General features: G+C 36.2%; 3 protein-coding genes across 4 annotated transcripts in view; 1 reads left to right on the top strand and 2 right to left on the bottom strand.

Annotated features, from left to right (window-relative positions):
* Positions 1–17,960, bottom strand: part of LOC137410522 (lanosterol synthase-like) — a 294,280-nt gene that overhangs the window by 210,774 nt on the left and 65,546 nt on the right. The window lies entirely within an intron of this gene.
* The window catches only part of LOC137405647 (zinc metalloproteinase-disintegrin-like protein F1), a 39,790-nt gene that overhangs the window by 10,029 nt on the left and 11,801 nt on the right, over positions 1–17,960 (top strand). The window contains exons 5-12 of one of the 2 annotated variants that reach the window (XM_068091978.1): positions 573–642; positions 3,550–3,638; positions 7,685–7,745; positions 9,145–9,288; positions 9,635–9,658; positions 10,272–10,331; positions 10,874–10,945; positions 16,469–16,635. In XM_068091978.1, coding sequence (XP_067948079.1) covers positions 573–642; positions 3,550–3,638; positions 7,685–7,745; positions 9,145–9,288; positions 9,635–9,658; positions 10,272–10,331; positions 10,874–10,945; positions 16,469–16,635 — 687 coding nt within the window. The remainder of the gene's footprint in view (positions 1–572; positions 643–3,549; positions 3,639–7,684; positions 7,746–9,144; positions 9,289–9,634; positions 9,659–10,271; positions 10,332–10,873; positions 10,946–16,468; positions 16,636–17,960) is intronic. The other variant, XM_068091987.1, reaches the window with a different exon arrangement.
* Positions 2,357–3,338, bottom strand: LOC137385356 (uncharacterized). The gene is made up of 2 exons (XM_068071806.1): positions 3,310–3,338; positions 2,357–3,182 (listed from the first exon to the last, which is right to left on the bottom strand). Exons 1-2 carry the CDS (start codon positions 3,336–3,338, stop codon positions 2,357–2,359), a joined length of 855 nt encoding a protein of 284 aa, XP_067927907.1.

The following is a 17,960-nucleotide window of genomic DNA, read 5'->3' as shown; positions in this document are numbered from 1 at the left end:
ACTGCAGTCTGATGCAAAGTGTGGAGCTGTTGTACCAGCATATAGCTAGCAAAATGGTTTGATAGGAACGATAATCAGGAAATGTGAGGTGTCTCTTGTGAGCTTCACATCACTATCTCTTCCAGTGTCTCTAGTTGTAAGATTAAGGCATAGTTTAGTATATCCATAATTGTGGTTTTCTTAAATTTCATAAAGTCAGCTATTGAACTGGAGAGGTCAAAATACACAATGGATATGAGCTAATATAAGCTAAGAAACATTATTTCTCCAAGGTTGATCTAGTGATAGGTTTGAAGGTTGAAGCTAAAATTGTAGCAAGGTTAAAATTCGAGGATGTCGTCCATGACCTACAACAGTTGCCCTCAATCCATAGTAAACTAATGGGTATGTCCAACATGGTTCCCAATAGTGATACAGCTTTTCTGACTAACCCATAGTTTACTGATGGCTGCTGGAGCAGTCCCTTGGCAGCATTCAATTAGCGGGTCTCTGCTGACTACGTATGATAGACATTGAATTATAGAGAGAGAGAAAGAGACCAGCTTTAATTCACTCAACTATTGCTTATTCAGGGGAATTCGAACAAAGAAATACTACAGCGAAGAAGAGACCCTGTCAGAGGTAGCCTTAGTGGAGTTGAAGGTAGGCTTCAGGTCTTAATTAAACTCATTTAAGTGACTAACACATCCCGTCTGTTCAAATAGTCTTTCAATATTGGCCATTATTCTACATAGACAGTCGCTAGTTCTATCCATTCAGGTAGTAGTAAAGAAAGCACTAGGCAAAACGTGAATTTTCAAAACGTTAAACACCGGCTTCAATGTTTTACCATTCACAGTAACTCTGTTTCTGAACAGCTGGTTTATTTAGACTTTGCAAAACCTTATTGTTTTAGTTTTGCAATTGATAACAATGTAACACATACGTCTATTGGTACACGACTCTATTGATACATGACTGTATTGGTACACGACTCTATTGGCACACGACTGTATTAGTATACGACTCTATTGGTACATGACTGTATTGGTACACGGCTGTATTGGTACACGACCCTATTGGCACAAACGTCTATTGGTACACGACTCTATTGGTACGTGCATTAATTGGTACATACATTCAGTAGTATATATATCTGATGGACCAGCAAGTTGGTGCTCATCAAAACATTTCCGTATTGCTCGAATCTTATTGGCCAGCTTCATCATATTTATCAACCTTATTGGCCAGCTTCATCTTATTATCAACCTTATTGGCCAGTTTCATCGTATTTATCAACCTTATTAGCTAGCTTTGTTTTGAAGTGCTTTAGAAAGCTACCTAAACTGATAAGTATCCTTTGTATTAAAAATTTATGCAATAATAAAGATACAAACAGATAAAGATACAAGATATATAAAGATATAAATGATATAAAGATGTAACTTTGTAACTTTGTAAGCCAGTGCTTGTAAATCCTCATACAGAGAACATCATCATATGTTTATCTTGCATGGCCATAAAAGCTTTGCTCTCCGCCCAAATTTACTTTGCAATGTTTTTTGTATGTTTTCCATGCAAATAACTTGCTGCTATAGAGGATATAGGTTTATTTTTAAGTCTTTGTATTATCAAAGAATTCAGAAAGAGCATAATTTTGTCTCATGTGGTCATTAAAAGTATAAATCATAATAAAAAAGCTAAAACGTTATTAACTGTCAGAACATATATGTTATGTCATCCCTGTGTTGTTTGGACACGGAAGACCACAAGGTTTGGTGAACAACACATATGTTGGAGAATCCTACACAGTTTCATTTTGTAGTCTAGACTCTACATCAGCTAGTACAAAATGATAAAAGTAACTTTAACGTAATAAAAGAAAATGTTTTTCAAAAAAGTTGTTGGTTAGTTTTTGTTTTGTTTTAATTTATGAATATCTAGTCACGTTTTGTCTTATGGCAGCATGAGCTCTTACACTAATGTGCTGTCTTTTTATTAGTTTATAGACTAACACAATCTATAGACTAACACAGTAACTAATACATGAACATAGTCTATGACTAATACAGTTCATGACTAATAGAGTGCATGACTAACACGGTCCATGACTAAAATAGACTACAGCCAACAAAGTCTATGACCAACATGGTACATGACCAAAATAGTCTGTCACCAATACAATCTATAATCTAAACGATCCATGTGGCCATGGCTACTTCAAGTATTCTCTCTCTTTCTCTCTATAGAGATAATACTATGGTCTCTATAGTAGTACTAAAGTTCAATGTTTGTGCTAAAGGTACTTGACAAACAATGTCTACCTTTCATTTAATCTCTCAAATGTCCTTTGATGTCCAAGAGATTCACCTTAACATTACGACACAAGCTTTGATATTAGATCAATCTGATATACATGTATGTAGCCATTGCTTGTGTAATGACACTCTCTTATCTGCCTAAGTGTTTGCTCTCTCTTCTCCTCTCTTCTCCTCTCTTCTCCTCTCTTCTCCTCTCTTCTCCTCTCTTCTCCTCTCTTCTCCTCTCTTCTCCTCTCTTCTCCTCTCTTCTCCTCTCTTCTCCTCTCTTCTCCTCTCTTCTCCTCTCTTCTCCTCTCTTCTCCTCTCTTCTCCTCTCTTCTCCTCTCTTCTCCTCTCTTCTCCTCTCTTCTCCTCTCTTCTCCTCTCTTCTCCTCTCTTCTCCTCTCTTCTCCTCTCTTCTCCTCTCTTCTCCTCTCTTCTCCTCTCTTCTCCTCTCTTCTCCTCTCTTCTCCTCTCTTCTCCTCTCTTCTCCTCTCTTCTCCTCTCTTCTCCTCTCTTCTCCTCTCTTCTCCTCTCTTCTCCTCTCTTCTCCTCTCTTCTCCTCTCTTCTCCTCTCTTCTCCTCTCTTCTCTCTTCTCCTCTCTTCTCCTCTCTTCTCCTCTCTTCTCCTCTCTTCTCCTCTCTTCTCTTCTCTTCTCTTCTCCTCTCTTCTCCTCTCTTCTCTTCTCCTCTCTTCTCCTCTCTTCTCCTCTCTTCTCCTCTCTTCTCCTCTCTTCTCCTCTCTTCTCCTCTCTTCTCCTCTCTTCTCCTCTCTTCTCCTCTCTTCTCTTCTCCTCTCCTCTCTTCTCCTCTCTTCTCTTCTCTTCTCCTCTCTTCTCCTCTCTTCTCCTCTCTTCTCTTCTCCTCTCTTCTCCTCTCTTCTTCTCTCTTTTCTTATCTTTTCTTATCTTTTCCTCTCTTCTTCTCTCTTCTAATCTCTTCTAATCTCTTCTCCTCTCTTCTCCTCTCTTCTCCTCTCTTCTCCTCCTCTCTTCTTCTTCTCTCTTCTCCTCTCTCCTCCTTTCCTTACACTCTCTCCAGGTATAATAGCTCATGCATTCCTACTTTATATAGTCAATTATAAGAACTGATCTCAACTGAAGATAAATAATTAGTTATTTTTATTTTTAACCATATGAGAACAGAAATGGCTTTTTAATGCTAAGTTTCAAAGTTTTCGATGCATAACACTGTTAATGCCATATTCATATAAATAATGATCGATCTATAAATCTTCAAGGTCTATAAGGCTATTTCTTGCATATTGTAGAGCCGAGAGGCCTGCTATTATCAAGGAGTCTTCAACAATCCTACACATGTCGAGGACTTTGTCACACTGTCCACATGCAGTGGGCTAGGGTGAGGACTTTATTATATTGTCTACATGCAGTGGGCTAAGGTAGAGACTTTGTTACACTAGCCACATGCAGTTGGTTCAAGTGACAACTTTGTTATACTGCCCACATGTAGTGTGGTTCACGTGAGGACTTTCTTATATTATCTACATGTAGTGGGCTATGGTGAGGACTTTGTTATACTGTCCACATGTAGTGTGGTTCAAGTGAGGACTTTCTTATATTATCTACATGTAGTGGGCTATGGTAAGGACTTTGTATACTGACCGTATGCAGTGGGTTCAGGTGAGAACTTCACTGTACTACACATATGCAGTGGGCAAAGGTTAAGACTTTGATATACCGTCCAAACACGGTAGGTTCAGGTGAGGGTTGTGTTATACTGTCAACCTGCTGTGGGCTCAGGTGAGAACCTAGTGACACTATCCACATACAGTGGGCTATGGTATACTGTAGTCTTATGTTCCCAATTTTATCACAGTTTTTAATCCAATCAACAGACTTGTTCATAAGTATGATTTTTGTATGAACTGTGATAAGATAACTTATTGAGGGAGTTCAAACCGTCAGGTGCCTCGTTACTGGCTCAAGTTGAAACAGAGTCTATTTAGCTATGGAAGGTGAGCTTTTTATACATCCCTTTTGCTGCTCGCAATGGCAGCGCTTCATTACTTTGTACGAACAATAGAATAGAGTCGGTTACCACCTCAATCTTTGAGGTTCTAACGGGAGAGAAACTCTCTAAGTTAGGGAGTTGTTATACCTATTCTAAATAAAAACAGCCTATCAGGTAACAAACTTCACACCAGACATTGTTGAAGTTGAATGTGTTAAAAACTATATAATATAAATACTTTACAGTTTTTAATTTGAAAAACATTCCCACAATAGTGCTTCCTAAAAACTGAACACTCAACAGAAAATTAACCCGAGTTAAACATTGAGATCTGATTATTTGTCACCATCACTCCATTGTATTTAAAAAAGGTAATAATAGAGCTAATATAAATTCATACATCTGTTGAAAGCTTTAAAACTAAAATTAAAACATTATTGTTGAAATGGACTTTAAGGGACTTTGCTAAAGATCTCTAGCCTTGCTCATTTACCTTAGTCTAATAGTAGTAGTTATAGTTAGTCTAATAATAGTAGTTATAGTTAGTCTAATAATAGTAGTTATAATTAAGGTTTACTGTACACCAAGTCATCATCAGAAATCGGATCAATCGGTGCGCCTGGTACTCCTAGTAATCCTGGTACTCTTGGGGCACCAGCTGTCAAGAGTATGCGCGATGCACTGGATGGCTGACTCATTCATTTCGTAGTATTCAAACAGAAATGCCTCGGTCAGCCTGATTGAGGACGATTGTTTAATTATTCATATTTATAAATCAGTACTCTGTTCCTCACAGCTGTCGGTATCATGTTTTGAGAAAACTGTGTGTTCAATTATGAGCTAGATACGGGACAAATTAGAATGTCCAACTGCTGCCTCTATGGCATGGATGGGACGCCATTGTTTATAAATATAAGAATTGCGTTTATATAGTACAGAATGGGTTTTATTGATGCTAGTCTAGCCACTATTGCTTGGATAATGAATGGCCTGAAATGGCCGGCTGATACGCTATTATTTCTAGCAATTTAACTCTCTGTAAACAATTTGCTAGTGAGCAGTGATCAATGCGTGTCAATGAGACTTGTGCGTTGCGGGCTATTGATTACAGTAGGGTATTGTTACGCCGTACTTGTCAAGCGAGGCAGGCAGTTATTTTAGGGCTGGTCCAATCACAGCCTGAGGAATGTGCCAGATGCTTTCAAAGCTTGCTGCGTTTGAAGCCATAGCAAGTTGTTATTTTTATGCTAATTTGATTCGCTTTTGAATAGTCACCCATTAAATACCTATTCTTGAATAAGTTAGAAAATAAGTAATATTCTTTGTTCTAAGCTAGAGATAAATGAAGCCATTTTAAACACCATCATAAAAGGTTGGCAGATGACTTTAGGCTTCTAATCTGACATTTGATGGTCACACAAGAAACAAGAGTGATATTTATGTGATTTTGGCATAAAATACAAAGGATATCATGATAACCAAAGGTTAGCAGTTCTAGAAAGTAATAAAGTTAACATAAAGTAATATATCAATAATATATATAATAAATTAAAATAATAATAAAGTAATATAATAGTAAAGTAATATAATAGTAAAGTAATAATTATAATAGTAAAGTGATATAATAATAAAGTAATATAATAGTAAAGTAATATAATAGTAAAGTAATATAATAATAAAGTAATATAATAGTAAAGTAATATAATAGCAAAGTAATATAACAGTAAAGTAATATAATAGTAAAGTGATATAATAGTAAAGTGATATAATAATAAAGTAATATAATAATAAAGTAATATAATAATAAAGTAATATAATAGTAAAGTAATATAATAGTAAAGTAATATAATAATAAAGTAATATAATAGTAAAGTGATATAATAGTAAAGTGATATAATAGTAAAGTAATATAATAATAAAGTAATATAATAGTGAAGTAATATACAGGGTATAGAAATAGTTTTAATACTTGATTCTAGTCAACAGCTAAATTGAAATCAATAAAAAAAGGTCAAAAAATGTTTAACTATTTTGCTCAACACTGCTGAGCCTTTAACATTGGTAGACTCGTGTTGTGCTTTTATTTTCACTAAGGAATGCAATCATAAAAACATTTGAATTGCTTATCAGCCGATGATGTTTAGTTTAAAAGATCATAAATCAGTTGGTCTATTTGAAGCTTCTCATATGCCTTTTAAGCTCTCCAATGCACGCAGGTGCTTCAGGACGACCTCGCGTGGCATTAATTAGCAATGATTCCTATAAATTGCACATTTAGACTCTTTAGTTTTGAAAGGTAATAGATTTAAATGTTTTATCAGTTTAACTTGTCGACGAATCCAATGTCATCACGTTGTCATCAATGTCATCATGTTGTCAATGATAATCGTTAGGGGTGACAGGGAAAACATGAATTGAATGCATGATGTTGTCCGATGCTTTGTGTGAAGGTAAAAAAGAACATGAAGTCATGAACACACGATCACTCGCAGCGATTTTCATAGGTTCCTGAAGTCGTGCTTGTAGACATCATGGAAAATGTTCGATTTATCAAACTTCTCTCAAGACTTTACATGGCAATCTGCTCTTTAGAATGTGCACACATTCGCATAAATCGTGTTTCTGGTGTGACATCGCAAGTCGCGTGTGAAGACTATGGAGATGTTTGAAGAGGTTGTAGTTAACACTTAAAAGGCAAACCTTGTATACACAAGCAAGTCCACTGATCCTAAACCGTACTAACAACTTTAAGTTGAATGTGAAAGCACTTAAGATAGCGCAATTCTTTTTAAACTGAGTGTCGTATTGAAGCTAGGTAGAACTCAATAAAAAACAGAAATCAAATAAAGTAAATGGATTGGTTTACACTTATTCAAAAAAGTGATGTTTCAGATGGAATTGAACAAATGTAATGATTGCAGTCCGAGTCTGACAGAGTGTGTATATTTTTATAAACAGGAAAACAAATAACTTTAGAGTAAATCTCTTGTTGCTGAGGAGAAGAAACTTTCTAACTTTGTTTATTTTTTATCCTTCATTACTAAGAACTTCAATCGGTATGTCTTTAGAAATTAATGTTCTGTCAGAAGCTATTTTTCATTTCTCTCAATTTCTTTTTTGGCAATATTTCAAGAACTAATAGTCCAATCAACTTAAAACTTTGGAATTCTATTGAAAACATATTACAGACAAAGTGACCAAAATTTTGCAATTGTATGTTAACTGTAACTACAAAAAACCAAAACAAAATTACGCGGCCGAGTTTCCTCATGGTAAGGCCAGGTGGGAAAACAATTTCTCCCTTAACATTTTGAAGTTTGGGTTTCAAAGCGTTAAGGGAGATGAATCTATTAAAAACCAGTATGTATTTGCTATAATAAAGAGTTCCATTCTACTAGCTAACTGTTGACTTAACATGTTAGTTGTCATTGCAGAGGAACTCTGAGAATAGATGGAGACATATACAGTATTCATCCCTTACTCACGTCAGCCCAGGTAAGACAGGCAAGTGCTAATACTGAAAGCCTGTTGTGAGAACTCTACACTAATCAAACAGTGGCACGAGTTCTCTTTAGATAGCACTTGACTCAAAGTTTGTACAACTTGCTCTGTTTAAATGTTCTATTAGTTTTTATATCTGCAGGCACTTGTGTAGTTTGTAGCTACAAAGCCACTATTCACAAGCTGCATGAATAGTTCTTGCGAATTATGTATAAAACTGTCCGAACGTGTGGAAGTCTCAGAGTTCCATCCCAGTACATCTATCATAAAGTTTTGTTTCATAAAGGTATCTTGAAAGGTGAATACAGGTCGCAAATTAAATTCAACATAGTTGAGTGTCTCAAGTTTGCTGAAATGAATATCCATGAAATACTTTCTGGGAGAAATTAAAACAGGAAAGTTTTGAGAGCATGTTAGATATAAACATGGTGGTTAAATGACGTAAAGTTTCACAAAATACGTGTATCAAAGGCTGTTAGATTTTTTGTCGTTTTTTTCTGATTAGATAATAGTTTTTTTAGCAACCTCAAATTTCTATTTTGGTTTTAAAGACCTGATCAGGGAAAAGCATAATCATGTAAAAGATACATGAGCTAAAAACTGCGTAACTATTGTAACATGTTTTACTTGCACAGACTCGTATACGCGTCCTTCTTCTCAGTTTGTGTCTACCAAAGTTCTTTTACGGAGACGTATTGTTTCATATACTCTTCAGTTAGCACCAGTTTAAGAGATCTCTGAAGCTCACATGCCTAGCTGGTTCCCTCTACCTGAAAAGTCACACATCTACAGCACAACTAAACCATTTTGCTATTAATATTACACGGTAGACTCCAGTTTGAAAATGAAATAACATGTTCTTAATTATAATCCAAATCTGTTGATGTCTAACACGTCATTCGCAAAACAGCAATACCGTAAAACCTCTATTTGAATGCCATGGTGCTGTTATTTTTCATTCCTTTCCCTATAGTGCCGTTTTATTAGAAGTGATGTTTAAATAAAGAGTCCTGCTGTATTTCAACCCTTCTCTTAAAGTGATGTTCTATTAGAGGTGCCATTCTATTAGAGGTGGCATTCTATTAAAGGTGGCATTCTATTAGAGGTAGCATTCTATTACAGGCGGCATTCTATTAGAGTAGACATTCTATTAGAGCAGGCATTCTATTAGATCTATTAATATTACACCAGCCATGTTGCACTTAATATTGTGGCTTTCTTGAAGTATATACTGCTTAAAAAAGCTTCAAGTAAGTGTAAACACGCATTAAAACTACATTAAAAATTGCCTTCTCAAAGATTCACACAAAAATTAACAGAAATGCGCTATTTGGCCATGACTGTTTATCCTATGCTTTCTGTTACTCAGACACATCTGTTCTGCATATTGTAGCTATGTCAGCCACATGTGATTACTAAACTGAACAGTATAGCCTTAGAGACATGCAGCAATTCAGCGAGTCATTGGGACAGTTTAAGTAAGCTTCACTCTTCTGAATACTACAGGCTACTTTCACAGTCATCTCTATCTAGCAAGGTACGTTTTCTCGCTTCAAACAGCGTGTCACTCACATGAAATGGTCGGCCAAGACAAACATTCCACAGCTCAAGAGATTCTTTAGTTATGACCCTTACTAGCTTGGAATTCATGCCTAGCTACATCATGTGCTCCGCGTAAACTCCATTTTTATTGTTTTTTGGTAGCTCGTAGTTAGTAGTAAAATATGTGAGCAAATTTTATTTTTTATGTCAGCTTCAAGAATGTTTTTCTTGTACTTTGTCATCATCATGTGATATTTTAATGGGCTCTTACGCGGCATAATTCTGCAGATGTTTAACTAGGATTTTTGCAATCCGATGTTGCAATGCCACTATTTCTGCAGGTGTTACAAGGTGGTGCTTCGTGGGTAAGACACTCATAGAATGTTCTAGATATATGCTGCTAATTTGCATGTTTTTCTGGGTATCTTATTGGGCATTGCATGTTCTGCCCACTTTTAGTGATCATACGGTTGGATATGGTTGCTGCTAGCACATGCCTTATCCGCACGGCTATTGCCTTCTGGTGTCTGGTTCTGCACTCATGGAATAACACTTAGGCTGCAAAACCTTCCACCTGTGGCTTTTAAGATGCTGCTATCAGCCAACATCAAGATAAAAACACAATAGGGTGTACAAAACTTTTAATATGATTGTACAATTCCAAACTGTCAACGATCTAGTGTATGTTAGACCAACCGGTTTGTCATATAACTATAATACAAAAAGCAAGTAGCTGTAAAATTTTCCAAAAATATTATTCAAATATTTTTTGAGTCTGTGAGTTTAGATGAGACTTTGGTGTTCATTAATACACAGTTTTTATTGGCAGTTTATGTTACATACGAGGAGAAAACTTTAGGGTAGGTAAATAAATGAAAGCTGTGTATGTTGCGCTATCGGATAGTTGCTCTAAATGTTCATTTGTATTAACAATGTGTTCTATAACTCTACACATAAACTCCTCGCTTCCACTCTTAGGTGCAGAGAAATCTGGAGCAGAAGGAGCTCAAGTTAGGGCTGGTTGCAGATAATGCCTTGGTAAGTTTCCTCTCTTAGGATCTGCTTATAAATAAATGGATGCAGATTGATACTGGTGATCTGCAGCAGCTGTCACTATAGAGTGACCTTTGTTCACTCTATAGTGACTGCTTATGTCAGTAAACGAACAATTGTGTAGCCTTAGTACCATAGTACCAGATGAAGTTGAGCAGATTGCGTAGCCTCAATACGAGATGAGTTTGATTTTCAGCAGATTCTATAGCCTCAGTACCAAGTGAGGTTAGGCACATTGTGAAATTGTGTTTTATGCTGATTCTTAGTGTCCCAGATTATCAAGAATTTACAAACTGCTCAAAAGTTAGTAAATATTATGTACTGATTTCTAGTAGCATATTTTCATCATTATAATGTTATTTTAAGCACCGTGTAATATGATCCATGCAAATAGTTGGTAAATCATTTACATATAGTCTCCATGTATTCTGTATAACTTGTTAGAATAGACTGGCATTTTCACATTTCACTGTGCAAAGATCTCTAGAGCTTACTACATTCATATAATATAACATTTATGATTTTAGTTTGCTCTCTTCTCATACAACACTACTAGCCTCAGGAAGTACCTGCTTGACACAGTCAATGTAATTGACCTGGTGAGTGTCTTATATAACATATGCAGCACATGTACTGCTATACGTGTAGAAGAAAGCTGTAGTCAGTTGTTTTGCTTATACCATTTATACATGACGTGTATTGCATTACTAGATAAAACAATTTATGAATGTTTTATCTAAACACAATTTGGTAGGCAAGCAACAATGCAGAAAGCAACAGTTGAAAGTTATAGAATATGGTTTTGAATTAAAGTTTTTAAAAACCTGTTTTTGTATAAATTAGATCATACATTTGCTATGACAAATTTATTTCACCTAATAAAGTCATGCCACCGTATTAAAGAATGTTGGCTTATATAATAAACAGCAGCTTCCAAAAACTTGAAAATATTTCAAGTGTGGGATAATCAGCAACCAGTCATCGGCAGCAAACAGCCATCGGCAGCAGCCATCGGCAGCAAAGAGCCATCGGCAGCAAACAGCCATCGGCAAAAGAAATTAAAAGATGTTAGAATAGTTGGAAGGGTAAACTTGAATAACCTACTCCGTTCTAAAGTCTTCCAAAGATCAATAGGCCAAAGAGACCATTCAACCCTATATCACTCATTAGTTTATCTGTTGCTTGGCATGCTGCCAATTTGTATTTTCATAGTTCGAGTAAATAAATTGCCCCTCCCACTTTAAAACTGTTACTAGGATTTACCCATAGATATATATACCTAGATTGGCCAATAATAGCTATTCCTATCGGTTGCCTTGTCAGACATAAATAGCACGACGTAACGTCATTGTGTATGTTTCCATGGTGCGCATTACTGCGAAGCAGCCCCCTCCGAAGTCGAGGGGATTGTACGTTTCCATGCTGCGCAGTGGTTTTCAGCAAATACCGCAAATTAGCCAGAGAAGAGAAATTGTATAAATCGAATCGCCTGATGGAGAAATAGAATCGATCACGGATACCGAACGTCATAAACAGTCTTTTTTATGATTCTGTCGTCATTATACTTTTATTTATTTATTTAAAAAAGCTCAAAAGGAAATGCTCATTAAATGGGTCTTGGTCTAGCACACTGGTGTTTCCTTACAATACACATTCACAAGGTTTTACAAACCTTAACACACTCTTTACATAGTAATATATTTTTAAATAAGTATTTTTCAAGTAATATATTATTTAAACGTTAATTTAGGACTTGCCACCTACTTTTCGAAGTGTTGGCATCGATAACAAAGTCCAGGAAAGTAATCACCTCATCATCCTCGTGAATGCAGACCATAATTAAATTTATGTGAAAGAAGATCGGAAGAATAGTGAAAAAACAAGATTAGCAGGACAACCTTTGTACTAGTTTATGGCCATCGAAAAATCCGTCTCCACGGCATGAGAGCTATGCGCAGCCACTGCGCAGTCGCTGTTTCCTTGCTGCGAATTTGCACTGGCTTCACACTGATCAGTGCGCAGTGATTTCAGTGCGAAGACGCCGTTTCCATGATTCGGAGATAGCGCAACTCCGAAGCACTGCGCATCATGGAAACATAGTGATTGTATTGTACCTCACGCTTGACTGCACTGCTGTTTACAATGAATCTAATGGGAAGAAGGTAACAAAATTACATTTATTTTCACATAAAAACCTTCTTGGATACGTAATCCAGTAAACTAAAGCAATTCTGTGATAATATCTGATAACCACCATAGATTAAAACTATAAAAGCTATGAATTGTTGCACACAAATCACGAGCCATCAGGGCTTTATTTGCAACCCTCTCCTATCCCCATTCTCTCTTTTCCCCTTCTCCAAAGAAGAAGTGAGAAAGGAAAAGTAGAGAAGGGGGAAAGGTGAGGGGGGCAAATAGCCAAACCACCCAAAGAGCCAGACCCTGGCTAGGTAAAAGACTAATATCATGTTGAACTAAACATTACTAAGTACAGTAATACTTCAACTTAAGAGTGCTCCAACGTACGAGAAACTTGAGATACGAGCCAGCTTTTAAGCAAGTTTTAGCACTAACATATGAGCCATGTTTGAGATACGAGCACGTGAGTCAGTTGCCAAGTATGCCGAAGAAGTTTTATGAGAACAGCATCACTGTATTTTTCAACTACTCAGATTTATACTTTGGTACTGCGTTTTTGTGCGCGATTTTTAGTGCAGAATTACACTGTATGTGAATTAAAAGTACTCTGCGTTGACTGAAAGTTTGTCAGTAAAATGAAAGATGATGCAAAGAAATATCTGATAACATGTCTAAAAGCAAATGATAACAGTTGATATTAAACAGAAAATTATTGAAAAATATGCGTATTGTGTATGCGTGATTAAGCTAGCTCAGCAACACGACAGAAATACATTCACAGTTATCAAACAGAAGGATTATATTCAGGGCATTTAGTTCGCAAAAGGACTAACCATAGTTTTTAAACGGCGCAGCGATCTTCACGACCGCTGATGGAGAGACTGCTCAGGCATTTAATTGGGTAAAAGATAAACAATTGTCCGGTGACAGCGTAACTGAAACGATGCTACGTGAAAAGGCCGGTGCTATCTATCAAAACTATAAAAATAGACATTCAGACAAGTTGGCTAGTGGTTGTGCATTAATCCTTTGTGACGACACCTGTGTTCGTCTTAGTCGCAACATGTTGAAAGGGCGACAAAGGCGAACGTATTTAGATAGATTTATTTTAAGACGGCCGGCTAGTCGTGAAAGCGAAACAAAGGAAAAATTAGCTAACCAGCGAGAAACTTTAAACTACAAACGCCGAAGAAATTTTAATTACGTCAAATTAAAAATGAAAGTTTGCTTTTAGGTTTGCTTCTGAGTTTGTCTTTTAAGACATTGATAAAATTCAAATTTATCAAAGACAACTGTTGTAATGAAGGATAACTTATATCTCCCTCCCTCGCAAATGCTAGCATTAGCTGCTATTGTATGTATTTAATTTTACATTTTAAATAATCACATTTTTTGTATTATTTTTTAATTGTTGCTTTTTGAAAGCATGTGGTAAATTATGACAATAACCAGCATGTTCTTTTTGTTACAATATCTGGTTTTGAGTGTTTTATTTGTATTTTTAGAGTATGGAAACCAAGCAATATATATTTAATTGTTCGATATATAAATAAATTGCACCAACATGCGAGTATATTAACAAACGAGCTCAGTCTCGGAACGCATTAAGCTCGTAAGTTGAAGTATGACTGTATAAGTTTTTAGCTTTTAAGAGCTTGTAATCACCTTCTCATATATTTCACACCTACAACACAACAGAGTAAGGCATGGTGGATCTTATGACACCAAATAACTGCAATGTGAATTTTGTTGCAAGTCAACCTTTAACTTGCTTTTGCATATTGTACAAATAACTTGGTATTGTCCTTTCGTGACTGGCTTCTTAGTGGTGGCAGTTAGTGCTAGCCTGGCAAAGTTTGTCACCAATCCAGCACTACTAAGCAACACTCTTGTCGCTTTCTCGCTGTGGTTGAAAACCTCAATCACCACAGGCGAAGACAAAGTCAAGCCACCCTGATTCTTAACTGTGATTAGGGAATTCGTTGCTTGGTTTACATCAACGATGCTAGTGATACAATCATTACACTTCAGCTTTGGTGACCTAGCCAGCTACATAGCCAGCTGTAAAATAACCATTCTGTCTCATTTTTGACTTCAGACATACTTGCATACTCATCATATTTAGTCATGTTTAGTTCAGCATATTAGTCTATTTACCTAGCCAAGGTCTGGCTCTTTGAGTGGGTGGGCTATTTCCCCTCCCCTCTCCATTCCCCTTCTCTCTTTTCCCCTTCTAACTTATTCTTTGGAGAAGGGGAAAAGAGAGAATGGAGATAAGAGAGGTTGCAAATAAAGTCATGATGGCTCATGATTTGTGTGCAACAATCATAGCTTTTATAGTTTTAATCTATGGTGGTTATCAGATATTATCACAGAATTGCTTTAGTTTACTGGATTATGTATACAAGAAGGTTTTTATGTGAAAATAAATGTAATTTTGTTACCTTCTTCCCATTAGATTCATTGTAAACAGCAGTGCAGTCAAGCGTGAGGTACAATAAAGTGACGCTACGTCTTGCTATTTATGTCTGACAGGCTTTGTCCTTATTGGCCAATCTAGGTATATATATCTATGGATTTACCGTTTTCATTTAACCACTTTTTATTTGTTGTGCTTCTTTAAGATATTATACAACTTCAACTCATCACTCATGTAAGCTGTATGCAAGCTACGTATGGCGAGCTACGTATGGCGAGCTACGTATGGCGAGCTACGTATGGCGAGCTACGTATGGCGAGCTACGTATGGCGAGCTACGTATGGCGAGCTACGTATGGCGAGCTACGTATGGCGAGCTACGTATGGCGAGCTACGTATGGCGAGCTACGTATGGCGAGCTACGTATGGCGAGCTACGTATGGCGAGCTACGTATGGCGAGCTACGTATGGCGAGCTACGTATGGCGAGCTACGTATGGCGAGCTACGTATGGCGAGCTACGTATGGCGAGCTACGTATGGCGAGCTACGTATGGCGAGCTACGTATGGCGAGCTACGTATGGCGAGCCTTATATATCTACAGTAAGAGGGGCTATCATTGTCTAATAATCCTCACTATGTCAGTTGATATGCTATTAAATCATACAAATTCTAATTCTGTTTACTACATGAAAATATTAACAAGACCTGTTGGTAATGAAGCGTATTGTTGTAGAATCAAAAATCATTTAAAATTTTGATTTACTTAACTTGAAAAAACAGTAACAGAAATAGAAAAAATAAAACATTCACAGTGAGAACTGCAATAGCAATGTTAGAGAGCAATATAAGTTGTTAGTATTTTAGATGTTCTGACAAAAAATAAAACTTGAAACAAAAGATGAGACAACTTCGAACAAGCAATTTTAGGCAAATCTAGTATAAAAATTTAAATGAAATATGTAGGTGAGTTTTCAACATTGTAATATCGCATTTTTCTCTGTCTTTGGTTTCCTGATTAACTTTGTGAAAGAAATGTCTTACAGATAAATCTGCAACCTTTTTTATCATATTGTAATGCTGAGGAAGGTATTGTTTTGTCTCTGATTTAGTAAAATACTAGCCGAATGTCCAGCGTTGCACGAGTATCAAAAAGCAGCTTATAAACAGTGGCAGGTAATGTAGTTGCCAGCCACTTGCCATTAGCCTGGCACATTACCAATGACTAATTTGAGTTAGCTAGTATAACTATCGCTAAATTTAGTAATTAGAGCCTTGAGAGCAAGCTTTAGTGGCATTGCACTGTAACGCAGAGTGCTATGCGTTACAGTGCAATGACACTAACGCAGTGCAGTGCTATGCTTACTTTAACCTAGATAACGACTCATATCGCCCAAGTTCAATTGTTTAGTTTATCGCTTGGTGAAGGGGAGGTTCTGAAATCAAATCTCCTGCGATACGGATTTGTTATTGCTAGGTACTACTCAGCTATAGCTGGACAGACTGAACGACAAACTTTATGATTGATATATATAGATATACATTACGTTTGTGCGATTGTTGCAGTTTTACCAAAGAATAAATATAAGAGTGAGTTTGGTTTACGACCAAATTTGGAGTGATAGGGATGAAATAAATGTTGGCTCAAAAGTGAAAGAGAACCTCAACAACTTTCTCCGGTATGTCTCAGCTAAGTCATCAGCGCTGCCATACGATGTTCTTCACTTGCTCAGGTTGGTGGTAGAATAGCTGTAAGCCAATCTTCAAATGATTGAAAATATTGCAAATCAAGTTGTTTGACCAGCAGTGTGGCACCACCAAACTTGACAGCTTGTGGCGGTAGTTTATGTTGTATAAACCTTCCAAGCTTGTCTATGAAGTGTTGTAAGAAGGGGCTGTTTAATTGGACCTCACAATATATCACAAAAATTCTTCCATTGTCACAAAAAGCCTCATATCATGTAACCATTTTATAGTTGCCAAGTCTGGCATTGTTATAGCAATTATTTTATGTATATCAGATTTAATACTCACTCTTTCATTCAATTCAGCAAAGGTGCTTTAAAATCACACTTACTTCTGCGTTTTACAATTCATTCAAATTTATTGCACGACTTCATTGATTGAATTTTACCATATTCTAATGGTAAAGGACATGCTTAAGGGAGGTGTGACAAAGGTAGAGTCTACAAATTTCACTACTGTGGTTTCAAGGTCGACAACTGTGCTTAGATCGAGAGTAATTGCTTCATGAAACAGTGTATATTTGTTTAGCAAACTTACAGATTATCAGTAAGACAGGTGAATGATAAATGTGAAGACTATTAACTTACAGATTATCAGTAAGACATGTGAATGATAAATGTGAAGACTATTAACTTACAGATTATCAGTAAGACATGTGAATGATAGATGTGAAGACTATTAATTTACAGATTATCAGTAAGACATGTGAGTGATAGATGTGAAGACTATTAACTTACAGATTATTAGTAAGACATGTGAATGATAAATGTGAAGACGATTAACTTACAGATTATCAGTAAGACATGTGAATGATAAATGTGAAGATTATTAACTTACAGATTATCAGTAAGACATGTGAATGATAAATGTGAAGACTATTAACTTACAGATTATCAGTAAGACATGTGAATGATAAATGTGAAGACTATTAACTTACAGATTATCAGTAAGACATGTGAATGATAAATGTGAAGACTATTAACTTACAGATTATCAGTAAGACATGTGAATGATAGATGTGAAGACTATTAACTTACAGATTATCAGTAAGACATGTGAATGATAAATGTGAAGACTATTAACTTACAGATTATCAGTAAGACAAGTGAATGATAAATGTGAAGACTATTAACTTACAGACTATCAGTAAGACATGTGAATGATAGATGTGAAGTTGTGTTGTTATAGTTTTATAGCTGACCGTCTATTCAACCCACTAACAAATTTAAAGCTCAATTTAATTTAAAGATTTTTGTTTAAGATGGTCTAGTATTCATCCTAAAAACATTTTTAATCATTAGTATAATTATCG

This window comes from Watersipora subatra, chromosome 1, assembly GCF_963576615.1.
Source record: "Watersipora subatra chromosome 1, tzWatSuba1.1, whole genome shotgun sequence".
In the NCBI taxonomy this organism is placed as follows: Eukaryota; Metazoa; Bryozoa; class Gymnolaemata; order Cheilostomatida; family Watersiporidae; genus Watersipora; species Watersipora subatra.
This window is presented reverse-complemented; position numbering and strand designations above follow the sequence as displayed.